At 42.2% G+C, this 26854-nt stretch overlaps 2 protein-coding genes across 5 annotated transcripts in view; one reads left to right on the forward strand and one right to left on the reverse strand.

The window, feature by feature from the left end:
* Window positions 1–7526, forward strand: part of c13h6orf136 (chromosome 13 C6orf136 homolog) — a 31270-nt gene extending 23744 nt beyond the window's left edge. For 2 of the 3 annotated variants that reach the window (XM_039821042.1, XM_039821043.1), the window contains exons 6-7: window positions 5133–5202; window positions 7273–7526. In XM_039821042.1, coding sequence (XP_039676976.1) covers window positions 5133–5202; window positions 7273–7416 — 214 coding nt within the window. In that variant the 3' untranslated portion in view covers window positions 7417–7526. The remainder of the gene's footprint in view (window positions 1–5132; window positions 5203–7272) is intronic. The other variant, XM_039821044.1, reaches the window with a different exon arrangement.
* A 5349-nt stretch (window positions 7527–12875) lies between these two features.
* bag6l (BCL2 associated athanogene 6, like) overlaps window positions 12876–26854 on the reverse strand; it is a 56159-nt gene continuing 42180 nt past the window's right edge. For both annotated transcript variants that reach the window (XM_039821046.1, XM_039821045.1), the window contains exons 21-24: window positions 25940–26137; window positions 24492–24599; window positions 23123–23263; window positions 12876–14304 (exon numbers count right to left, since the gene is read on the reverse strand). In XM_039821046.1, the coding sequence (XP_039676980.1) occupies window positions 14206–14304; window positions 23123–23263; window positions 24492–24599; window positions 25940–26137 (546 nt within the window). In that variant the 3' untranslated portion in view covers window positions 12876–14205. The remainder of the gene's footprint in view (window positions 14305–23122; window positions 23264–24491; window positions 24600–25939; window positions 26138–26854) is intronic.

Raw genomic sequence — 26854 nt, forward strand, 5'->3', positions numbered from 1 at the left:
TATATAGACCTTAGTGGTCCCCTAATACTGTATCTGAAGTCTCTTTTATATAGACCTTAGTGGTCCCCTAATACTGTATCTGAAGTCTCTTTTATATAGACCTTAGTGGTCCCCTAATACTGTATCTGAAGTCTCTTTTATATAGACCTTAGTGGTCCCCTAATACTGTATCTGAAGTCTCTTTCCCAAAACTCAGCCTTGGTGCAGAATTACAGCCACTAGAGCCAGTCCCACAATGAGCTTTCCTTAGTATGTGCCATTTCTGTGTCTGTAGCTATTGAGGAGGAGAGATGGGGGCAAGGTGGAGGGTGGGGGTGTGGCCTAGACAAGCTGCCACTTTGCTTGTTTGAAAGCCATGATGTCTCTCTCTCTCATGGGTGGACCAAATTCTCTGGGTGGGCAAAGCAGAGAAAGGGGAGGTAACCTTGCTCCTTATGACCTCATAAGGAGAAGATTCCAGATTGGCCGATCTGAGCTTTAATTTTCTCAAAGGCAGAGCAGGATACCCAGGGCTCGGTTTACACCTATCACCATTTGTTTGAAGCCCCCAACGTTGTGGTCTTTGGTGTTTGAAGCCCCCAACGTCTCCTTCCAGGCAGCACAGCAATGGTTATGTTTAGGGTTAAGGTTAGGGTTAGCTGCCTGGAAGGCACCGTTGGAGGCAAAAAACACGATAGAGCTATTTGTCTTCCAGGCAGCGCTGCCTTAATGCATCCCATGAAGGCACTAGGATTAGGCAATGGTTATGGTTGAAGACGACGATCGCAGGGCTGCCTTGAAGGCTTAGTTGGGGGCTTAAAACACCGCCGAGCCAGCACAGCAGCTGAGCAGACAGAGAGCAGGGGGGTGCGACTCGGGCAGTCCGCTAATTTTTTGCTCTCTAATATAACCAATATAAGCTGCTCTGTTTAGGCTACAAAACGTGCATGTAGAGCTGGGAAATATATCGATATTATATCTATCGTGATATGAGACTAGATATCGTCTTAGATTTTGGATATCGTAATATGGCATAAGTGTTGTCTTTTCCTGGTTTTAAAGGCTGCATTACAGTAAAGTGATGTCATTTTCTGAACTTAACAGACTGTTGTAACTGTTCTATTATTTGCCTTTACCCACTTAGTTATTATATCCACATTACTGATGATTATTTATCAAAAATCTCATTGCGTAAATATTTTGTGAAAGCACCAATAGTCAATACTACAATATTGATGCGGTATCAATATTGAGGTATTTGGTAAAAAATTTGATATTTTATTTTCTCCATGCATGTAGGCTGAAATTCAACCGTGCGGTTTTGTTGGGATAAAGCTATAAGCAGAAGGAATATCTGCTAGCTGCTAGGCTAATGTGCAATGGTAAACACACAGTGTATGGTACACGCACATAGCAGAGCTTCCAAACTGGCTTTTTTTGTTGCCAAAGCGAACGTTGTCAACATAACTCACTGGAAATCCAAAATACTTCCACACTTCACAAAAGTGGAGGGGGCTCAAGTTCTGTTTATGGGTCTCCAGCATCTGCAGTTGCCATGGTAACTTCTGACTGGCTCTAGCTAAGTTACAGGAGGTCGACTGACTCGCAGCACTTCAACATGTTTTTTTTTTCAGCTTGACAAGCCGACCGGACTTGACATGGGGGCGTGGCAGTATCGACGATTCAATTTCTTTAATTCGATATTAAAGATTGTGACTTAATTTCGATCGATTTCACCCTTAATCCGCCGTGTTACTCTGTGCTATTTGAATGTCTGTAATGTACAAGTCGCATCAACACAGTCTGTAGGAAACAAGGTAATGGCGAGTTGTCAAGATGCCACCAATCGCAACGGAAAGAGCCTTTGCTGGCGGCACTGTCGCGTGCGTCATTGTTTGTGGGAGTTTGTCAACAAACGTGCGGGCAGCTGGGGCATGCCTGGGCAGAGACTGGGTGATGGACTTACCGGAGCGTTGGCATATGGCAGGCAGAGAGCATTTCTATATGTATCTCTGTCCTGTTCTTCACATCAGTAAGGCTTTCTTCTCTTGTTTCAACAAAGTGACTGGAACTATCATCATCTCTCGCGCGTGGATTCTCAACGTCTTGGCTGTTCCCCGGTCTTTGAGACACAGCTGTTGTCTGTTTTTTTTAAATCACTACACATGGTTCACAACACACGGTTAGTTAGTGTAGTTAACACTACACAGTGAAATGACGTGTCCTGTTTTTATCGGCTTTGAGAGAGTGAAGCTATGGGCTAAGCTGTGTGTTTTGGAGAAGAGTTTTCAGGCGAAGTGGAAGAGAGGGTGTAACGGAGGATAATGGGAGCCATGCGAGTCAAACTGTTATAGCACGTTTTAAATAGTTTACTGACCTTAAAATTGCACATTGCAACTGTTATTTTGAAAAGCTGGTTATTTATTAATTATATTATTTAAATGTAATGTTTAATAAGTAAATGTAGTACAGAGTCTGTAGTCTATCTTTAGATGTTTGCTATATTGACAGTCATGAAAAGCCTGTGCTCACGCGGAGCTCTGTACCCAACTGACAACCACCCTATCTCTGCTTAAAATTACGGCAAGAACCACTAAAAACGGCACAAACTAGGTCCCCTCTACCCTACTCACAGACATACTTTCTCAGTTTAAAATTATGGCATCAGCCCGACTGACGGGCACTCTTTCTCGGCTTAAAATTACAGCAACAACCGCTAAACGCAGTACTCTCACGGTCCTCTCTACCCGACTTACAGCCCCCCTCTCTTGCTTCAAATAACTCACCGTTGTCAGCTACGGCCGCTGAACAGGCTACACGTTGTGTACAGCTGTGGCCACTTTCCTGGTCCTCCGGTAACGTTAGCAGTTATGGCGTGTTAGCATGGCGGCGTTAGCCAGAACCAGTTGGGATCACTTTACTAGCTGTGTCTCAACTGTTTTTGCGAGTAACCAACTCGAATACTCTACAGTGGGGCAAAAAAGTATTTAGTCAGCCACCAATTGTGCAAGTTCTCCCACTTAAAAAGATGAGAGAGGCCTGTAATTTTCATCATAGGTACACTTCAACTATGAGAGACAAAATGAGAAAAAAAAAATCCAGAAAATCACATTGTAGGATTTTTATTGAATTTATTTGCAAATTATGGTGGAAAATAAGTATTTGGTCAATAACAAAAGTTCATCTCTATACTTTGCAATATACCCTTTGTTGGCAATGACAAAGGTCAAACGTTTTCTGTAAGTCTTCACAAGTCAAGTTACTTTATTTGTCCCCCAGTGGGGGCAATTTGTTATGCAGCAGGTAGTATAATAAAATCACACACAATCATACACACAATACAGAGATTGCCTACCTTTCAGGCAAATTTAAAAACATAAATAATAAATCAAGTTATCTATGGTTCTTTATAGAATAAAAAAGTATAATGGCTGCAGGTACAAAGGAGTGTTTATATCTATTTGTTCTGAGTTTTGGAAGTATAAAGCGTGATCCGGATGGCAACATCTGAAATTCAGCCCGTAAGGTTTTCACACACTGTTGCTGGTATTTTGGCCCATTCCTCCATGCAGATCTCCTCTAGAGCAGTGAGGTTTTGGGGCGGTCGCTGGGCCACACGGACTTTCAACTCCCTCCAAAGATATTCTATGGGGTTGAGATCTGGAGACTGGCTAGGCCACTCCAGGACCTTGAAATGCTTCTTACGAAGCCACTCCTTCGTTGCCCGGGCGATGTGTTTAGGATCATTGTCATGCTGAAAGACCCAGCCACATTTCATCTTCAATGCCCTTGCTGATGGAAGGAGGTTTTCACTCAAAATCTCACGATACATGGCCCCATTCATTCTTTCCTTTACACGGATCAGTCGTCCTGGTCCCTTTGCAGAAAAACAGCCCCAAAGCATGATGTTTCCACCCCCATGCTTCACAGTAGGTATGGTGTTCTTTGGATGCAACTCAGCATTCTTTCTCCTCCAAACACGACAAGTTGAGTTTTTACCAAAAAGTTCTATTTTGGTTTCATCTGACCATATGACATTCGCCCAATCCTCTTCTGGATCATCCAAATGCTCTCTAGCAAACTTCAGATGGGCCTGGACATGTACTGGCTTAAGCAGGGGGACACGTCTGGCACTGTAGGATTTGAGTCCCTGTCGGCGTAGTGTGTTACTGATGGTAGCCTTTGTTACTTTGGTCCCAGCTCTCTGCAGGTCATTCACTAGGTCTCCCCGTGTGGTTCTGGGATTTTTGCTCACCGTTCTTGTGATCATTTTGACCCCACGGGGTGAGATTTTGCGTGGAGCCCCAGATTGAGGGAGATTATCAGTGGTCTTGTATGTCTTCCATTTTCTAATAATTGCTCCCACAGTTGATTCTTCACACCAAGCTGCTTACCTATTGCCGATTCAGTCTTCCCAGCCTGGTGCAGGTCTACAATTTTGTTTCTGGGGTCCTTTGACAGCTCTTTGGTCTTGGCCATAGAGTTTGGAGTGTGACTGTTTGAGGTTGTGGACAGGTGTCTTTTATACTGATAACAAGTTCAAACAGGTGCCATTAATACAGGTAACGAGTGGAGGACAGAGGAGCCTCTTAAAGAAGACGTTCCAGGTCTGTGAGAGCCAGAAATCTTGCTTGTTTGTAGGTGACCAAATACTTATTTTACCAAGGAATTTACCAATTAATTCATTAAAAATCCTACAATGTGATTTTCTGGATTTCTTTTTCTCATTTTGTCTCTCATAGTTGAAGTGTACCTATGATGAAAATTACAGGCCTCTCTCATCTTTTTAAGTGGGAGAACTTGCACAATTGGTGGCCGACTAAATACTTGTTTGCCCCACTGTAGCTATATAATTCAATGTGAGTACAGTATGTTGAAATTACTTAAAATGCCCATCCCTAGTAGCCGTGATAAAATTAGCCTATTACATTCTGTCACTAAACGAAAATTTCAAAGGAGAAAATACTAGCTTCAGCATTGTTGTCAGAGAAGGTAGTATTTCAGTTAAGCATGTTTCCTTAATATCTGATGACATATTGTGGTCATTTTTGGATTTATACAGTAAATATATTACATATTGCACCTTGTGCAGGTGTTTTTAAAGTCTTGTGTCACAGTGGTTCATAATCTAATCCACATGTCATCTGTTATAGGTCATATGATGCATTCTCTACTTTTTACATTGGACATGATGGACTCATTCACTGTCATAAAGTTGAAAAGGTAAGCGGCTAACTGTGTGTTATCGGGCTCCCAACCTTTTTTTCCAACGCATATTGACTGTGAACAGAAAGTTCCAACAATTGTTGGATGCAGCTGTCCCCATTCTGCCGTTGGAAAAGACCTTTCTAACACTGATGGACAATCCAACAGCCACACCTTGTTGTCATTTAAAAAATGTTGTTGCCGTCAGTAGTTTAATTAAATGGGAACACAGACCCAGAGATGTTATCAGATCAAGTTACATTAAACTGTTAACAAACCCCTTGAGTAACTTTTAATATCCCATGCCAAGAACACTTCAATTATTCTTATATTATTATTAGCGATGCACCGATTACGACTTTCTAGGCCGATTTTCTTTGAGTTAGGCCAGCCGATACCGATTTTATCGGCATCTCTAATTATTATTATTTTCTGTTTTTCAATTAAAAATGTCAACCAGATTACTAGCTGGACAATAGGTTTGGGCTGGTGTCAACAATTTCAAACCGGTTTGAAATCAAGCCAAACACCGGACCGATATAGTGAATTATAGGTGTCGCACTTGTCTCAGCCGCTCCCGAGTCAGACTGATGAGAGCCCATAATGAGAGCGTGGGGACTCCAGCCCATAATAAGACTCCAGCCCATCATAAGAGCGTGGTGACTTCAGCCCACATGGTGGCAGTAATGCACCTCTAACAGCCCTTTGACACTGATGGCTCAATCACAGGTTGACTGTGTGTCAGAATGGGTTAACCCTCCTCAATCAACTCGGCTTCACAACCCAGGTCACAAGGTGGCTTTGATCAGGGGAGACAAGAAGGGAATATCCATGGGAATTGCCCGCGACCTGGGTCACTACCAGCCGGGGCGGGGCAGTAGTCACAGGACTACTGTCTACTAGAGAAACCTACTTCCTCGCCAGCTGCTGCAATAAATATGCAGAGGAGGAGAAAGTGTTTGATGGTTATTAATTAGTGAACATAAAACAAGCTTTTATTTCTCTCTCCCAACTGTACAATTTCAAAGACAAATTCAAGTAGCTACAAAACAGTTCATGTGGTATACAGACGGACGGGAGTGTGTGACAATATGGTGTGTAAAGCCCTGCCCATTTCTGAATGGTCATGACCAGGGATGTACCCATGTTGAATGGCTTGGTTTCAATTTCCATAAGAATGGTTGAACGCTGGTCCGATAACCGTAGCCCAACCCTGGCCAGTGGTGGGAAGGAGGTAGAAGCCATGACTTCTTACCTGCAGTGAGCGTATAACAGCCTCTTTGTTTAGATGTCGACTAACTGCCATATACCATCTAGTCACCCCAAAAACACAGGAACTTTCTAGTAAACCGACACAGTATTGGCCGTTCCCCCTGCCACCGCTACTAACAGTTACTCTACAGTAGGGCTGCTATTAAGAAGTAGTTAAACTAGTAAGGCTAATATTACTGCCCAAACTGCTTGCAATACCAGTGTGATTTAGCACCGTGACGGCATCGGCAAATGTTGCTAATTTTTTAATTAGCCAGGAGGTGATATCGGCTGCTTCTCATGTCCCTCATCTGATATCTCCTCGGTCCTCGGCTGAACCAGAAGTTGTTCTGTCCCTCCTCGGTGACGGCCGTCTCAAAGCTCTTATTCCTGCCCCGAAGGAGCAAGGAGCGAGGAGGGATCACTGAGGAGCTATAGCCGAGGATCCAGTGAGCAGCCTTCCCAGAAGCCGTGCAGTTGAAGGAGTTACTAACTCCACCCAAACAGCTGACTGATTCATGTGACTCTTCAGAGGAAAGGACGTCTCCTCTCTCTAAAACACATTTGCTCGTTGCCTCTCTCCTCCCATGACTTCCTCACGTCTCTCCCTGTGCCTCCTCGGTGGGAGGGACTAAGACGCGAGGAAGGGAGGCAAGTGGAGGACTCAAGGCAATTTAAGCGACATGGGAAGCAGCCATAGTGACAAATGCCGGTTCAACTGAATAGCATGAAATCAATCGGGTTTAGCCTGCTAAAACAGCAAATGGGCCCAGCTCTTCTAGACAGCGGTTGAGTGAATCATTCTGAGCTTCCGGCTTGATTGTCTCTGTGCTGCAGGTGATGCCGGATCAGCCCCCTGTCCTGCCCAGAGTAACTTCACTCCTGGCGGGGGCCCTGGTGGCGCTGGGAGTGCAGGAGCATCGACCTGCTCTCAACCTGCTGCCCTTCCTCCTGTCCTCGCTGCGACAGAACAGAAACTGAGCCCGGGATGACCATCACAGAACTCTCTACATTCTCAACATAGGTTCAGCTCTGTATCCTGACATCTCACAATGTTGCCCCTGAATTAAATACAAAGTCAAGACTTCACACTGATTTGCCTTTATCTAATTTTAATTTAGCTATTATTTGAAATAATGAAAGGGGTTAACCTGAACACAGAAGTTAGTTTTTGGGGTCCAGCAGTCACATGGCCAGTCAGCCGCCAGCTGTTGTATTAACAGACACAGCTTTTTTTTTTTTTTTTTCACATTTAAAATGGAAACTACTACATAAAAATCAGTTCTTTAAAAGGTGGGGGTGTGTGTGGGGGGGGGGGGGGGGGGGGGGGGGGGGGGGGGGGGGGGGGGGGGGGGGGGGGGGGGGGTAGTGTGTGTGTGTGTGTGTGTGTGTGTGTGTGTGTGTGTGTGTGTGTGTGTGTGTGTGTGTGTGTGTGTGTGTGTGTGTGTGTGTGAGAAGAAGAAGATCCAGGCTGTGAATACACACACACTATACTTGTTAGTAGGACAGATAGTATGTTGTTGGTTTGGGTCTGTTTACATGAATAATATATTATTTATATAATATTGCCAGAATGATTCTTTAACCATTAACCACCTATAGAATGCAAACGCCTCATAGAACTTTCCAACACTGCTAGCTCGTACTATGAGAGTTCCACGATCATGAATATGTATCGATAGTTTACACTCAGTCTTTGTGGTCATTTCCAAAAACCCGTTGTAAAAACAATCCAGTACCAATCACGAAAGTATACAACTGAAACTTAAAAAAAAAATAAAGCAATCCTAATGACTTTTGGTCATGTTTGTGTAATTAACAGTGGAAATCTGGATCAGCATGTGAGCCTCCCAACCTCGCCCTGACACACATTGGGAACATGTTCTTGTTTGACTTTGTAAAAAGTAGTATGAGCCAGCTGTTGCTGTCTACTTTCACAAAAACCAACCGTGATAAAGTGATCCCTGACATAGCTTTGTTCAGTTTAAATAAATCAATAAATAATCTATATTCAAGCCTTGCGGATTGCGTTCTTGTATCTAGTATTCTCTAGACTGGAAAAAGACTCTAGCAACCTGACCGGTGACACACTGGATGCTCAGCTCTATGGAACATGAATGAACAGCGTTACGCAGTACGATTACACGGTTGTTGACTATACCTCCAACTGTCCCTTGGAAAAAACCTGACCTGTACATAATGTGAAAAAATGTGCTTGTGAATTTCTAGCTTAAGAAGTAGCTGCACGCGGTGCATACACATTCGTTGTGATTTCACTGAAACTGTTTGACACAGCGATAATCGAGTCCTTCTGTAAGCCGAGCAATAAAGCATGCTGCAACAGTAGCTGTGGTACATCAGGAAATGAACATTCTCTGGTGTGTGTGTGTGTGTGTGTGTGTGTGTGTGTGTGTGTGTGTGTGTGTGTGTGTGTGTGTGTGTGTGTGTGTGTGTGTGTGTGTGTGTGTGTGTGTGTGTGTGTGTGTGTGTGTGTGTGTGTGTGTGTGTGTGTGTGTGTGTGTGTGTGTGTTTATCACCCATATCTGTTTAGAACATGCCTCGTCAGTTACTATGTCGCTTCCTTTCCACCTGTAATGCTGCAATAACTCCTGTATGAATCCTCGTTGTGTGAATAAAATAAAGTGATTAACAATAAACAGTGTGTGTTATTTTTGTCTCTTCTTTCTTCACAGACCAACTGTAAGTCACAAAGTGCTTTACAAGTAAAGGGCATAAAACATCCCGGAAAGAAATCAAAGAAGATGACGTGACCATGACATGTTTAACCCTCATGCCCTCTTCGGGCATTTTTGTAAATTTTTCTCATTTTTTATTTTAATTTTTTTCATTTTGTGATAATTTTTGCTGTGTTACTGCTTATGGCATGACATTTTGTAGGAACCTTTCTTTTTAGTCAAAATTTTTAAATCCAGTGTTTTTTACTCTTACATGTTTTTTATACTTAACTCTCATGCCCTCCTTAAAAAAAAAATAACTCTGGACACCTTCGAGGCAAAAATGTCCACGCACACAAAAACTTCATATATATCATATATATCATATATCAATATTTTTTTCTGCTTTTCTTTCATAAATCACTTAAACAACTTATAAATTGCTCAAAACTTCCAAACATTCAATAGGTTTTTAGGATTTTAACCGTTTAAATGCCAGTTTAATTCTTTAAAGCAATTATTTATCAAAAACAGAACATTAATTATTTTCCATAAAATAAATCGTAGGGGAATGGGGCTTTGGTGGTGATTAGAGGCTTTGATATGTCAAAGATTATGAACAAAATTAATTTGATTGCATTTTTTTTTATTAATTCAAACACTGGACACCTTCGAGGCAAAAATGCCCCATTGACTTCCATTATAACCACATGTTTTGATCTCACTGCCTTTACAGTATAAAACCATGCATTCTGTAATGTCAGCATTTCATTTGGAACAAAAGTGGTCATATTTAACATTTTTACAGTATTTCACCAGATTAAACCATTTTGCCCTTGTAGGCCGATGCATGAAATCATTGTATTTTATCCAGTTATATTATGGAGCCGTGCGTGTGTGTGCGTGCGTGCGTGCGTGCGTGTGCGGCGTGCATGTGTGTCTGTGTGTGAGAGAGAGTTTGTGTAAATCTGTAAACAAACAATGATAATTTTAGTGGTGAAAAAAGGCATCTTACTTTTGCCAGTTATATTATGGAGCTGTGTGTGTACGCGTGTGTGTGTGTGTGTGTGTGTGTGCGCATGCATGCGTGTCTGTGTGTGAGAGAGAGTTTGTGTAAATCTGGGTGAAAAAAGGGCTTCTTTTGAAGGATGCATTTCATGTGTCTTTGAAGACGTGCTTGAATAAAAACATTGTCTCCTGCATTTGCTGTAAACAAAACCAACTATTAGTGTGTTGATGCACCTGGCTCTAGAGAAGGAGACAGACCTGGAGCAAAGAGAAGGAGCCTTTATCTTCCAGCCAACTGCAGGACTCATCTGAAGATGACACAAGTTTCTGGAGTCTGACACAAAATGGTCACTGGTGTCCTCCATTTCTGTGAGTGCCTCTAACCCTTCCTCTGAAAGTGGAGAGGACACTGAAGAAGATCCTGTCCATCCTAACATTGAATGGACAGTGAAGAATTGGCAAGTCTGGTCTCCATCTAATACTGAGACGCCGCGCAACATTCAAGCACCGAACCGGCATGATGTCAGAGCCCACGATATGCGCATATCAAAGAATCCATGATGTGGCATCCTCTTTCCACCTTTTCTTCACTCCTGACATGATCCAGCTGATTCAGGAAATGACAAACCTACACGGGAGGCGTTCAATCTCAGGATGGAGTGATGTGGATGCTCAAGAGATTTTAACATACATGGGACTTAACACTTGGCTGGTGTGTACCGGTCCAAAGGGGAATCCACCCGGAGCCTGTGGGATGTCCATAGTGGGAGACCAGTCTTCAGGGCCACCATGTCCCACAAACAATTTGAAATGATAAGCGCCAGTTTACAGCAAATGCAGGAGACAATGTTTTTATTCAAGCACGTCTCCAAAGACACATGAAATGCATCCTTCAAAAGATGCCTTTTTTCAGCCCTAAAATTATCATTGCTTGCTTACAGGTTTACGCAAACTCTCACACACACACACGGCTCCATAATATAACTGGCAAAAGTAAGATGCCTTTTTTCACCCCTAAAATTATCAGCGCTTGTTTACAGATTTACACAAACTCTCTCTCACACACAGACACGCATGCACGCCGCGCACGCACGCACGCACACACGGCTCCATAATATAACTGGAAAAAATACAATGATTTCATGTATCAGCCTACAAGGCCAAAATCGTTTAATCTGGTGAAATACTGTAAAAATGTCAAATATGTTCCAAATGAAATGCTGACATTACAGAATGCATGGTTTTATACTGTAAAGGCAGTGAGATCAAAACATGTGGTTATAATGGAAGTCAATGGGGCCATTTTTGCCTCGAAGGTGTCCAGAGGGAGCATCTGGAACTACATAAAAAGTACTAATGCAATCAAATTAATTTTGTTGCTTATCTTCGACATATCCAAGCCTCTAATCCCCACCAAAGCCCCATCTCCAAATTATTCATTATATGGAAAAATAATAATAATAATAATTTTTGTAATAAATAAATACTTCAAATAAATAAACTGGCATTTTAAAGGGTTAAAATCCTGAAAATTATTGAATGTTTGGTAGTTTTGAGCAAGTTAGAAGTTGTTTATGTGATTTATGAAAAAAAAGCAGAAAATATTGATATATGATGATTTAATAACAGTTTTTGTGTGCGTGGACATTTTTGCCACGAAGGTTTCCAGTGTTATTTTTTTTGAGGAGGGCATGAGGGTTAAAAAGAATACATAATAAAAATACAATACACAGCAGAGGTAAGATCATACATTGTATGATCGGGGGGTGGGGACCTTTTCTGGCGCAACCACCAGAACCTTTTCTATCAGCATTGGGCTGTAAGAAATCTGATCACAAATCCATAATCGTGTTATGTCAGTCATAGTCTTGCATTGTCAGACCTTCCTGCACAGCGCTGTGGAGGAGGGTCTGGCTAGTTCACACAGCATTACTGGATGGGAGTAAAACGTGCTCTGGTTTATTGGCATTTCTTTAAACCAATCACAATCATCTTGGGCGGGGCTAAGCTCCAGACGGAGCCACGGTGCCTCTGCTAAATAGTCTCTGGAAGGAACTTGTTTTGGTGGAACATGTGGACGTTCAAAAATAGTTTTAGTCGTGCGACAGAAAACTCAGATTGGACAGATAGTCTAGCTAGCTGTCTGGATTTACCCTGCAGAGATCTGAGGATTAGTTAACCATAGTCCTCACAAATCCACCAGAGGTTAGAACGCCAACACTAAGGAAACCCAAGGCAACGGATACGCCTAAATGAGTGAAATCCGGTGGATTCTCTGGCGGCAACGGAGCAACCCCAGAAGTGGAATGTCGAGGATATAGACTAACGTCAGTCAAGAAGCAGGGATAACCTGAAAGCCTCACTGGGGCTAAAATAAAAAACAGAGTTGGATATCATCTGCATATCAATGGTGTGCAATTTTAAATTGGTTTATGATCTGTTCCAAGGGCAGCAAATATAAAGAGAAATAAACAGGTTTTGCAGTTGTGGATTTCCTAACCATCTGACACAAGTTATACATTATTTCCTAGGTGGAATGTGTGGCACTGGAAAGGACATAAAGCAAATTGTGTAACACTTGTTTAGTAAGGTTTTATTTCTATAGGACTTATCTATATAGGACTGTTCCACAGTACAGTTTTCTTTTTTCCTACATTGTCCTATCTTGTGACCCCCACAGATGTCTCTTTGTGACCCCTCATGGGGACCTGGCCGTGTTACTCTGAGATTCCTTGTAAATAAATCCATTCAGGAAGGTTTATTTAGAGGTTCATTTATTTCAGCGATGTTAACAAGTACAGAGTAACCGCTGAGTTTGACAAAGCTCTACTGAGTGCCGTTGTGCTTCAGACTAACATCACACGTCTACCGTCACCACGGTGGCACATTATTATACTGCAGTGGAAGAATCTAACAGTGGAGATAATGCCCTAACATACACACATCAACTAATCATTGTATCGTAATATCAATTAATAAATCATATCACAAGGACGCTGTTGTGATAGGATTTATTAATCTCGATGATGCAGGAGGAGAAACTGCTCAGTATTTGAGGAGAAACCCAGAATTTCCTCAGCAGGAGAGTTCACAGAGTTGACGTTGCTGTCCTCATTAGTATCTCTGGGTCATATGGAATCATCTCACCCAGAAGAACACAGTAACAAATTGTAAAGACAACTAAAACAGCATAAATTAGATCTGCATCCTGTTAGAACTTTAGAATATCTAGAGACAAGATGCTAAAAAAATAAAAATCTGATGCAATGGCGAGCCCCACTACTTACGGTACATGATTGACACGGTCAAAGCTCTATGACATCACTGCCCTTTACTATGTACAACTCATTTCCAGTTTGGCCTTGTCTATATAATACAACTACAGTTGTAGCACAGGATACTAGTGCTCAGTATGACGGAGTATAAGGACCACTGTTAGGCAACAATGTCTGAATCAATGTCTGAATATTTGGAGAAAAAGCTCATGTTGAAATGAGAATAAAGTCATTTTTATAAGAAAACATCATATGAGAATATAGTCATAATATTTCACAAATAAGGTTGCAAAGAACACCAAATTTCATTAGTTGTATGGTAGATTACATTGCATGTGTTCACATTTTCTGACGGCCCATATAATATGTAATAGCTATTTTTCCTTGCAAAAGACTCAAGTTTTGACGGTGTCACTGTTGACTAGGACAGACAATTAGTGTGTTCTATTATTTAAGACTTCATTCTTGAAATATTGTGACTTTGTTTCTCGTCTTCTATAATGCCCGGACTGTTTTACAGAAGAGGATTAGTTCTGAGATGATTTGAGATATGTTTTCCTGTGGCCCAGTCCTCCTGTCCCATCTGGTCTTCTAGTCAGTGTTTAGTACTAAGACTCCTCACTAACTGGTTCCATCATTAGTCTCTCAGAGAGCAAAGGGAATGTTTTAGCAACAGGTGACTCAAGTAGCTCTTAAACCAAGTCTGCAGGTTTGTCCATTCTAAAACTCTAGCAGCTGATGTCACACTCTGGAAGAGTTCCATGCTGCACATACAATATGTAGTGTGTGTGCAGCTGCTGGGCTGGGGAGGACTACGAGTCTTCTATAGAGAAAGCTTGCTGTGTGTTGGGGAACCGCTGGGCGCTGTAGTCCGGATCGTCTCTCACTCGCTCTTTGATGTCCCTCTTTACCTGGCAGGAGACACAGACAACAGGTTACATATAGTTTTTGGTAAGGCCTCTGCCCGGTCTGAGTTTCCCATGAAGTCACAGAATAATTTGTGGCAGGTATTAACACATTCTGACAGGTCACAGATTTCTCTGTAACACCAGAAAAGTCTGTATAGTATCCAGCCAGCTGAGCCAGGTCAAAGGAAGCAGGAGATGTCCTTATATAGGCCTAATAGTATTTTAATATTATTTTAGAAGTCATATGTTGTAGTTATGGGTGCAGGACCATCACAGGAAAGAAGGAAATGAAACCAAGAACAACTACAAGATAAAAGGGAAAGGCAACGATAACGTGAGTCACACTCGATCGGGCTTTAACAGATGAAGAGAATAACTGGACTGTAAATGATTTAAAACCGACCCTGAATTGGCCCTCAGCCTATGTAATATGTCTATTTCATCATCGTCAGTAGCCTACATTAACTCATTTTTGGCCTTTATTTTGATAGGACAGCTCTCACAAAGTTCAGGGCTTCACCCTCAGACAAAGCGCCTTTTAGTCACGTTTGACTCGTCGAGCAAGCGCAGCAGTTCGGAAATAAACCAAATGGATCTTGATGAAAACCCAGGTACTAGTGACGAGAATCAGCCAACCACTCGGTCTCAAACCAAACTCGTTCCGAAAAAAGGCTCACATTCGGTGGTGTGGAAGTATTTTGGATTCAAGCAAGAAGACGAAGGTCAGTCTGATGGGATTTGCAAGGCATGCATTGGCCTCGTTGCAGCACCGCAAGGTAACACCACCAATCTTTACCAGCACCTCAAACATCACCACAAAGTACAATACGATGAAGCTGTACAAGGCAAGAGGTCTGAAAGTCGTCCAACAATGCAGACATCTATTACGGACACCTTGCACAATGTGACGCCATACCCACATAACTCCAGTAGGAGTAAGGAAATAACAAAAGCAATTGCTTACCATCTAGCAAAAGATATGGCTCCAATATACACCGTAGAACGTGACGGATTTCGAAAGATGATCCATGTATTGGACAAACGCTACTCAATAACCTCCCGCAACTATTTTTCATATGTTGCACTGCCAGCTATGTAAAGGACAGTGCAGACTGTAGTCCAGGCAGACGTGCAGAGGGTGGATTATTTTGCAAGTTTGTATGGCCATAAGCTACATGTGTTAATTGGTGAGTTGGTGTGTGTGTGTGTGTTTCACACCCTTGAACTGTAGGACATACTACTACACAACTAAATAGTTATTTGTGATACAAGCGTGTGCTAAGAAATCATTCTGTTTTTGAAACTGTACTTAAATTGGCAATTGACAAACTCCATTTCTCTAGAGACTGAAGCTGTAGCTGCAGCATGTTGATTGACATGTTTTAATTATGTAACGACATGTTCAAGGACTTCAGATCAGAGCCTGTATCAGGGCCATATTTAGTTCAATATGTTTTTATATATATATATATATATCACATATCACTATTTTTGGTAGCCTACTGTACTTAAATGGCCAGTATGTATATGTATTTATTCATTGAACCCTCTGTGTTTACAGGCTTGTGGTGATGTGCAATGTGCCAAAAACAAATCTGTTTGGTACTGCCCATTTGTTTTGTTTTGTCATGGTTCATGTGTGCAATAAACATTACATTTCGTGAGAAAGAAATCATGGCAGAGAATCGTGATATCAATTCTAAGCTAAAAAAATCGTGATTCATATTTTCCCCAAATCGTGCAGGCCTAGACAGGGGCAACAAAAACAGCCGTTTTAGAACATTCCACAGGTGAACAGGTTAATTGGTCATGATCGGGTAAAAAGCAGGGATGGGGCGAGGTTCACCACTTTGTGAACAATTGCGTGAGCAAATAGTCCCAACAGTTTAAGAACGTTTCTCAATGTACATTGCAAGGAATTTAGGGATTTCATCATCTACAGTCAATATCATTATTAAAAGATTCAGAGAATCTGGAGAGATCTCTGCACATCAGCGAACACCAACATGGAATGCCTGTGACCTTCGATCCCTCAGGCAGTACTGCAATAAAAACCCACAACATGATGTAAAGGCACAGATGTTCACAAGTCATTTTTTGGAAGTCCAAGTCAAGTCTCAAGTTTCTGGCCATCTGATCTGTCCCTAACACTGTATTATTTAATCTTTTGAATTCAAAGCATCACCTGTAGCTACCATCCATACAGTACAGTATCAACATCAGTTGAAGGAGAGCTTTATGGGGTCTACTTAACATGTCCCTCTAGCCCTCCGACCTGGTGAAATATTATGTCACATCATATGGATACAACTATAAAGATACAATCTGCCTGTTCGCAGCATTAGCACAACACTTAGCGATGGTTAGCTTGTTACCTGTGACAATATATGCTAAAGTTAACGTCTCTTTCACTCAAAAAAATCTGTCAAAGACAGTAGGGCTGTGCAATTAATTGAATTTCGATTTCAATTTCGGCTGCCAACGATCACCAAAATAGTATAATCGAGAAAAAACGATTATTTTGCCATGTTCTGTTTTGCAAGAACGCTCTTATTTTGTCTTGTGTTCTGAATGACACGCGCACATCCGCCCCTCCCGAAGCCAGTCAGGGAGGCAAGTCACTGGAATTTAAAAACAGCGCGAGTAAAGATGGCAGCAGCATTTGGTGAGCAAAAAAAAGGCAAAACCAACTCAGTTGTCTCGGAACAGCTAACGTTAGCTAACCCTGCGGTCCCTCTGCCTTTGCCCCCCCGCTGTAGTAGACTAGAGTAGCTATATGTAAATGAGCAGGGACGTTAAATCACCTGTTTCATGTAACGTTACTCTAAGGTACCGTCTATGTGCTGGATTTTTCCTAAGGTTAGCTAGCAAATAAGTCCACTGATGGCGACATTATTGTTGATATTTTGGCACAATGTTTAGTAATGACAGTAGTAGTGGTCATAGTGAGTGAACATGTGATGTGAGATGCACATTGTGTTATGTCTGTGGAACTGTTCATTAGCTGTGTAACATTATGTGTGATATCTAAAGCTGAACCCACAGTAGTAAAACGGGGGAGGTAGATCGGTGCGTCCTGCCTCCTGTGCGCCATGGATGTCTGAGCTTCAGCAACTACTAACTATAAAGATGCAATGTGCCTGTTCCCAGCATTAGCACAACACTTAGCGATGGTTAGCTTGTTACCTGTGACGATATATGCTAAATGTAACGTCTCTATCATATTATCCAGTGACTGACCTGTCTGGGAGCGTTTGGAGATGCCTGGTGAAGTTCCACGTTGTTAATCCGGCATCATTTATCTTGGTCCACACACCTTGCATGTAGCTGTTGGCTTACTGCCACTGTTTACCAAGTTATTGAAAGCTAAACTAATGACAAAAGGCACAACACCGGGAGGACTTGGTGTCGCCATCGTCAACATATTCTTTGATATGTGAGTGTGCCCACATAAGGCATAACGCACATTATGGCAAAGGGTAAGGGCATGCAGCTCGTCATACGTTTCCCCAACGTATATGCGCCAATAACAGAAAACAGAAATACATGAATACATCTAGATTTCAAAAGCAGTAATTGCATGAAAACAGGTTGATGACGAGTCGAAGCTCGAGTCAAGTCTGAAGTCTGAAGTCTTTTGCGTCGCAAGTCAAGTCTGAAGTCAGCTGTATGACTCAAGTCCGAGTCTCTGTGTAAAAGGATGTTACCACGTGGGCTCAGGACAGAGATGGGGACTCGAGTCTGAGACTCGGACTCGAGTCACACTTAAGTCGCACAAACAGCTGACTTCAGACTTGACTTGCGACTCGACCCAAAAGACTTCAGACTCCAGCTTCGAGACTCGTCAACAAACTGTTTTCATGCAATTATTGCTGTTTAAATGTATTAATGTATTTCTATTTTCTTTTATTGGCGCATATACATTGTGGAAACGTATGACGAGCTGCATGTCCCCTGCCCTTTGCCATAATGTGCAACGTAACGCATGCGTTATGCCTTACGTGCGTGCACTCGCATATAAAAAAAATACATTGTCGATGGCGACACCAAATCCTCCCGGAGTTGTGCCTTCGGAACTGTTGTCTACCAAGGCTTGCAATGACTTTGCCTCCTTCTTCACAGACAAAATTCAGAAAATTAGACAAACAGTCAGTGCTTCCATATCAAGTACAGGATATGTGTTGTCACAGTGTGCACGCAAAACAAATTCCAACATGACACAATTTCATACAATCAACCTTAAAAACTTGGAGGACATTATACAACACCTAAAAACCTCCTCCTGTTGCCTTGATATTCTACCAACGGGTGTTTTCAAAAATGTTTTGAATTGTTTGGCTTCAGATCTTCTACAGATTGTAAACACATCTCTGCTCTCAGGTATTTTCCTACAGGCCCTGAAAACTGCAGTCATCAAGCCACTCCTAAAAAAGAACAATCTAGACACGACACTAATGAGCAACTATAGGCCAATATCAAACCTTCCATTTTTAAGTAAAATCATAGAAAAAGTGTTTTTTCAACAACTCAACCTTTTCTTATCGTTAAACAACAGTTTTGATGCCTTCCAGTCAGGTTTTCGACCACACCACAGCACTGAGACGGCTCTTGTTAAAGTCTTTAATGACATCCACTTAAACACAGATAGTGGCAAAATTTCAGTCTTAGTATTACTTGATCTCAGTGCTGCATTTGATACGGTAGACCATGACATATTGCTTGACCGATTGGAAAACTGGGTTGGTCTTTCTGGCTCAGTACTAAAGTGGTTTGAATCCTATTTAAAGAATAGGGACTACTTTGTGTCTATAGGTAATTATACATCTGAGCATACAAATATGACGTGCGGAGTTCCCCAAGGCTCAGTTCTGGGGCCTCTTCTGTTCAACATCTACATGCTTCCACTGGCTCAGATTATGGAAAACAACAAAATAAGTTACCATAGTTGCGCGGATGACACCCAAATTTACATAACCTTATCACCAGGGAACTATAGCCCAATACAACAATTAAATATGTGCATTGAACAGATTAATGATTGGATGTGCCAGAACTTTCTTAAATTAAATGAAGAAAAACGGAGGTGGTTGTTTTGGAGCAAAAGAGGAACGATTGAAAGTCAGCGCCAGCTTCAAACGACAATGTTAAAAACAACAGACAAAGCCAGAAATCTTGGTGTAGTCATGGACTCAGACCTGAATTTTAAGAGCCACATTAACATAATTAAAAAATCAGCCTATTATCACCTTAAAAATATATCAAGGGTTAAAGGACTTATGTCTCAGCAGGATCTGGAAAAACTTGTCCATGCTTTTATCTTCAGTAGACTTGACTACTGTAACGGTGTCTTTACAGGTCTTCCCAAAAATCAATCAGACAGCTGCAGCTGATTCAGAACGCTGTGCGTTCGAGTCCTCACTAAGACCAAGAAAGTGGATCACATCACTCCAGTACTGAAGTCTCTACACTGGCTTCCAGTGCCTCAAAGAATTGATTTCAAAATACTTTTACTGGTTTATAAATCACTAAACGGTTTAGGGCAGGCAAATTACTTTCTGATCTGCTACTACATTATGACCCACCCAGACCTCTCAGGTCGTCTGGGACAGGTCTACTTGTTGTCCCCAGAGTCAGAACTAAACAGGGGGAAGCAGCGTTCAGTTTTTATGCTCCACATATTTGGAACAAACTCCCAGAAAACTGCAGGTCCGCTGCAACTCTCAGTTCTTTTAAATCTAAGCTAAAGACCTATCTTTTTGATGTTGCTTTTCTTTAAATAATCTATTAACTTTAATTTCTTATACTGCACTGTAACTTTTATTCTTATACTGCACTATCAATTTTATTCTTGTCTTTTAATGTTTTTAATTTGTTTATTAATGTTTTTAAATTGTTTTCAATTGTTTTTAACTGCTCTTTAATGTTTTATGTAAAGCACTTTGAATTGCCCTGTTGCTGAAATGTGCTATACAAATAAAGCTGCCTTGCCTTGCCTTGCCTTTTGTCATTAGTTTAGCTTTCAATAACTTCAATGGCAGTAAGCCAACAGCTACATGCAAGGTGTGTGGACCAAGATAAATGATGCCGGATCAACAACGTCGGACTTCATCAGGCATCTCCAAACGCACCTAGATAGGTCAGTCACTCACACGCTAATGTGAAAGAGATATTACATTTAGCATATATCGTCACAGGTAACAAGCTAACCATCGCTAAGTGTTGTGCTAATGCTGGGAACAGACACATTGTATCTTCATAGTATTTGCTGAGTCTCATACATCCATGGCGCACAGGAGGCGGGACGCACGGATCCATCTCCCCAGGAACAAACGCTGTGTCGGGTGGGCAAACTCATGTGATGCGTAATTAATCCCGTGGATGATTGGCTATTAAGTGTACAAGGTCCACCAAACACTGGGTCTTAATTCTGCACATATTTCTGTTACTGTAGTCCTATTTACTATTTCATTATTTCATCCATGCGTGGCGCAGCGGATCCGTGCGCACTGTCACCTGCCGCAGTCGGTTCTCCCTCGCGCTGGACTCAGTTTCACTGAGCCTACTAAAACTTAGAAAATAAAAAAATGGCGTTACATCAGTGAGTTCAAACTGCTTATTGTGCGTAATTTGGACTGACACTGAGATGCATGTTGGACTGTAACTGGTGTGGCGCTGCCACTATTCTCTTGATTTCCACTTCGACATTAGACATTTCTTTGAATGAAAGAGACGTTAAATTTAGCAGATATCATCACAGGTAACAAGCTAACCATCGCAAAGTGTTATGCTAATGCTGGGAACAGGCACATTGTATCTTTATAGTTGTGTATCCATATGATGTGACAGACTTAGGTTCATATTTCACCAGGTCCGAGGGCTAGAGGGATGTGTTAAGTAGACCCCATAAAGTTATCCTACAACTGATTTTGATACTGTACTGTCTGGACATGCTTTGAATTCATAAGATTTATGGGACAGATCAGATGGCCAGAGACTTGAGACTTGACTTGGACTAGTGGCAAAAGACTTAAGACTTGACTTGAACTTGCCCTTCAAAGACTTCAGACTTGACTTGGACTCAAGCTCAAAGACTTGAGACTCGACTTGGACTTCCAAAAAATGACTTGTGAATATCTCTGGCTCAGGAACACTCAGTTAACAGTTGGTCACTAGGGTTGGGTATTGTTTGGATTTTTACGATTCCGAACCGGTACTTTTAAATCGATTCAGATTCCTAAACCGATTCTTGAAAAACTGAAAAATAACATCAAAGATGTAACATGTTTACTAGCGATCACGTGCAGTGAATGGTTAATATGCTTTTACGTCCGTTTTGGTGAGCCCAGAGGGAAAATATGGCATTTTAAAAGTAGCCTACATTTACGGTAGCTAGCTAACGGTAGACTACAGAGAAAGGGGGATATTTTTACATCCTTTTCGGAGCGACAGAGGGAAAATATTTCAGTCGACACATTAAGTGGAACCGAAATGAGGAACCGAAATTTGCGTTCTAATCCGGTCCGATTCCTACCTGTTGCGTAGGAACCATAGTGGAACAGGGTTTCGGTACCCAACCCTATTGGTCACTACATCTACAACTATAAGTGCAAGTTAAAACTCTACCATGCAAAGCCAAAGCAATTTATCAAAAACACCCAGAAAAGGTGCTGGATTCTCTGGGCCCGAGCTCATCTGAGATGGACTGAAGCAAAGTGGAAAAGTGTGCTATGGTCTGACGAGTATAGACAAATAGTTTTTGGGAATCATGGATGTCATGTCCTCGGGGCCATAAAGGAAAAGGACCATTCAGATTGTTATCAGCACTAAGTTCAAAAGCCAGCTTCTGTGATGCTATAAGGGGGTGTTAGTGCCCATGGCATGGGTAACTTGCACATATGTGAAGGCACCATTAATGCTTAAAGGTAAATACAGGTTTTGGAGCAACATATGCTGCCATCCAAGCAAAGTCTTTTTCAGGGACGGACCTGCTTATTTCAGCAAGACAATGCTAAGCCACATTCTGCACGTTACAACAGTATGGCTTCGAGTGCAGGTGCTAGACTGGCCTGCCTGCAGTCCAGACCTGTCTCCCATTGAAAATGTGTGGCGCATTATGAAGCACAAAATATGACAACGGAGACCCCGGACTGTTGAGCAACTGAAGTCGTACATCAAGCAAGAATTGGAAAGAATTCCACCTACAAAGCTTCAACAGTAAGTGTCTTATTGAGTGTGATTAAAAGATAAGGTAATGTAACAGTGGTGAACAGGCCCATCCCAGCTTTTGTTGCAGGCACCAAATTCAGTTCAAGTTTATCAGTTTGAACATTAAATAGCTTGTCTGTGTAGTGTAGTCTATTGAATATAGGTTAAAAAGGATTTGCAGATCATTGTATTCTGTTTTACACAACGTCCCAACTTCATTGGAATTGGGGTTTGTAAAATTAAAGGAAATTCAAATTATTATAGTGTGATTTTTACGAGGGTCAGTACCAAACAAAGGTTTTTCTTTAAGTCTGTAGGATACGGTTTGGAGGCCAGGACGCCTCTGCAGCACAACAATACTTCATTCAACAACATACTTTGCCTTTAACAAATATTGTGCCCCCCCCCCCCTACGATTTGGATATTGTGATTAATTGTGCAGCCCTAGTTTCTACTCTCTGCTCATAGTGCCCTTATTTCAAAATAATTGTGCACTGTAATCAGCATAACTTCATCCATCAATCCTTAGCCTGAGTTTGAAGCTACATGACAATGAACGATGAAGATGATTTAAGATGACTAAAATCATCCTAGCCTGAATGAGTTTAGCATTTACCTGTTTGGTGTATGCTTCCTGCAGCCTCTCCAGCTCCCCCTGCAGGCAGTTTGGGGCAGTGACGGGCAGGGCTCCTGCAGTGCGGGCAGCTCGACTCACTGCGTCAGACAGGGACAGGTGTGGTCCTTCACACTGGGTTGTCTAAGGACGGAAACACTACTGTGACTCTCCTGAAAACAAACACTCTTAACGGGAGCCTATTTTCCCATGCATTGGTGTATAATGGCATACTCACAGTTAAACTGTGCCTGAACATGTTTGACCCTATTGTCTGGTTCGTTTGACTAGTGTGATCGCTCCGTACTGTGCCCGGGCATGGAGTCTGGTGGATTTGGTGATGGGGATTTCGGGGCTGTTTCATGTTAAACTAAAAGCTCTATCTCTATAGGGATCCTTTCCATAATGTTGTCAGACACTTAGAATAATAATCTGAGTCGGTCAGCGGCAAAAACAGCACTTTATGTGGATGGAAACTGAAGGTGCGCAATTGTCCATCAACTTTGCATTGCAACTTGTTTCACCACTATCTTGCTCAATACTGGATCATTTCCAAAGAAGGTTCCCATCAGTCACGCCTTCACACCTGCTTCGTTTAGTGCGGTTGAATCACACTAGAGTTGGTTTGGACGTTTGGGCAGGTGAGCACGCAGCAACTGTGTACTCCACAAGTCTGAGCTAATGTCTTCTGTAGTCAGCTGTGCTTTGCAATCTGAGATGCAGCAGAGCAGCAAACTGTTGCAGCTTACACAGAAACCGACTGCAGTCACTCGCATCTCCGTGGTCAAACCAGCCACCGCTAAATTTGGAGACAGACACCGGCAGAGCAGAGCGAAGTCTCGGTGAGCAGAGCAGACGTAGTAACATCGCTTGTGAAACAATGTCTGATTATTTAAATGAAATGAGCTGGTTTGACCATGGAGACGTCCAGAACACAAAACCTTCTTCCTGTATTTACTTTCTTGCCCCCGCCCCAGACACATCTGACCAATAAGAGGAGTGGATGTACTTGGCGTGATTTGTAATGACGCATTTTGGTAGGCTTGGATTTTTCAGTCATTAACTGATTCGGACCAAAGCAAACAAACTATAGGTGTGAAAACGTCCTAAGACACAACACTTTTGGAAAACCGGTTGAAAAAATACAAAGTTCCCTTTAAAAAAGGAACCTTTTGACATCTCTGCGTGTCCAGGACAGAGATATCGTCACAATGTGTTACAGCAACAACTCCGTTCTATTGCTATTGTCAACAAGTCGCCTTATTTCTTCAGAGTTTGAACAGAGCTCAAACCTGGCAATGAGGACGAAACAAGGCTGGCAGTTTCTCACGGTCTAGTGCTCAGTGAGACACTGATGACGTGCACGGCTCACCTTCCTCCTCTTGGCGGGCATCCCGTGCAGGTAGCCGTCAGACAGCGGTGGCTGGCTTCTGATCTTCCTCTGAGACAGCATGTCGTGTCTGATGATGGGAACCCATTCCTGACCAAGACATTACACAGTCATAATCCAACAAACTGATGATCACGTTGCTCAAATATGCCAGTGATTTACAGTGTAGGCATGACAAGGAATGTTTATTTCTATGGCACTTTTTAACATCAAAGCAATAGAACTCAATAGTGAGCACCCACTTTTGAAATGGTTCTGGTTCCGGAAGTGATTTTCCCTGTTCAATATCTCCATTTCGTTCCATTTGGTTTCATTAAATGCTTATATGAAGAGTTTTAAGCCTGGAACCAAGTCAACCAGCTACAAGATGACTCATGAGCATCATAAAACATTTGATTCGGTGAAAAAGAACATTTAGAAAACTGCAAGAAAGTCAAAAGGTAAAGACTCTGTACAGAAACGATCACAGACTTCAGTGGTAGCAGCTCGATATAGCTGTTCACGGGTTCGCAGGTGGCGAAAATATTTCTATGGTAACCGTGAGCTCCACCAATCAGAGTTTACGCTTGTGACAAGTGGCTCTGATGATGCGTGTTCTCTGGCAGCATCATTTTCAGGCTTCCCATTCTGGGAGCATCACGGAAACTTTGAGAAGCTGAAAGTTGAGTTGCCCGCGCCTCATTTGCATGAAGTCCAGACTACTTTATGCAAATCAAAAGGCATCCAGCTCCACTCGCCGCCTCTCATAAACTCACGAAAAACTTTTTAAGTGACCGTTGTCGATATAAAATGAAGACAGATTCAACAGCTGCAGATTATTTCTCACACAAAATGTTTTCAGAAACACATTTCACATTTTCGTAAAAATTCTTTCCAAACGAGCCGCCATGTCGGTTGGTTTTGAAATCCGGGAGCGAATCAAGGGCGTCCAGCTCGACATGCTACCTCTCAAAAACTCTAAAATGAAGACTATAGCCTATTTCTCGCATAAAATGTTTTGAGAAACACATTTCGGTAAACTATTTTCGTATAATAAAGTTTACAAATGAGCCGCCACGTTGGTCCTTTTGAGATCCGGGAGCAAACAGCCCACGAGTGAAGCGTTCGTCCAATCAGGAGTAGCCATCGCGGTTGTAGGAGGGTCGCCAGTGAAGAAAAACTCATAACCGCTAGTGGAGAGAACATCATGCATACAATGCTGGGAAGCAGGGCGATCCCTGCCCTCAAAAAACGCCACTGTGGACACATACTAACAGTCTGTTTAAATACAGGTAGGGGTCAGGTCAAATCAGCAGGTTAGCTACTGTTCTGAGCTTTGTGAATGCCGGTTTGCAAACGTTAACCTGTGCAGGAATAGAGGAGTGATGGACTGCTTGGCAGCCGTGTTATTTCTATATAATAAACATGACTGTGTAAAGCGCATTCCTTACAGGTGGAACAGCTGCTGCCCATGGCTCCAGCTCAGGGGTTGCCCGCTCCCATCCTGTCGGGGCCCCATCAGGACGCTGAGAATCCCCTGATGAGGCAGTGTTCCCTCTGGGAGACGCTTCCCTCTCTCCTCTGTCTCCTGATGAAGCCGTGGCGTCCTCTGCTGTGGTGCCTGGAGCTGGAGACAAACCTTCCTCCACCTGAAAGAGGGGTGGAGTGGTCACATCCATTCCTATTACACTGCAGCAGCAGCTACAGAACATGTTGACTCAAACTGTACAGTATGTGGTCAGAGTTGGTGAATCTAACAGAAAGAAAGTCAAATCATCAAAGTCTGAAAGCGCACCCCGGTCTTGGCCAAGGCGAAAATCCAAATAGGTTTTTGTTTGTGTTCATAGCTCTTACTGCACCTGAAATCATCTTGACATCTTCCTACTACACTGCTCGTTCAAGGTGAAATGAAGTGGTTCACTATTTCAAATACTTTACTATTACAGACAAAATTTAAATCATAAGTCACTGATACACAGCATAAATCTTCTCCTCTGCAGAAAGTGATGAATAAAAGGTTCTCATGTTGAAGGTACTGCATCTAAGTTTTCTGTTTTGGCTCCAAGATAGAGATGTCCCGATACCAGTATCGGCGCCCATACTGCCTAAAACGCTGGTATCGGTATCGGGAAGTACTGGAGTTTACGCACCGATCCGATACCACGTAATAAAGAGTAAAAGAAAGTTCTGTGGCATTCATTGTTTGTGTTTGTTCATGTTTCACAAAGAGTTTAACCTGAGCCAGACTGACAACAAAGATAGAAATCATATCACATCCATACAGGGAAAGTAGTATACAGTTGTTAAAACATAATAAAATATATGACACACTGGTATTGGATCGGTACTCCGTATCGGCCGACACG

Source organism: Perca fluviatilis, chromosome 13 (genome assembly GCF_010015445.1).
Source record: "Perca fluviatilis chromosome 13, GENO_Pfluv_1.0, whole genome shotgun sequence".
Lineage (NCBI taxonomy): Eukaryota > Metazoa > Chordata > Actinopteri > Perciformes > Percidae > Perca > Perca fluviatilis.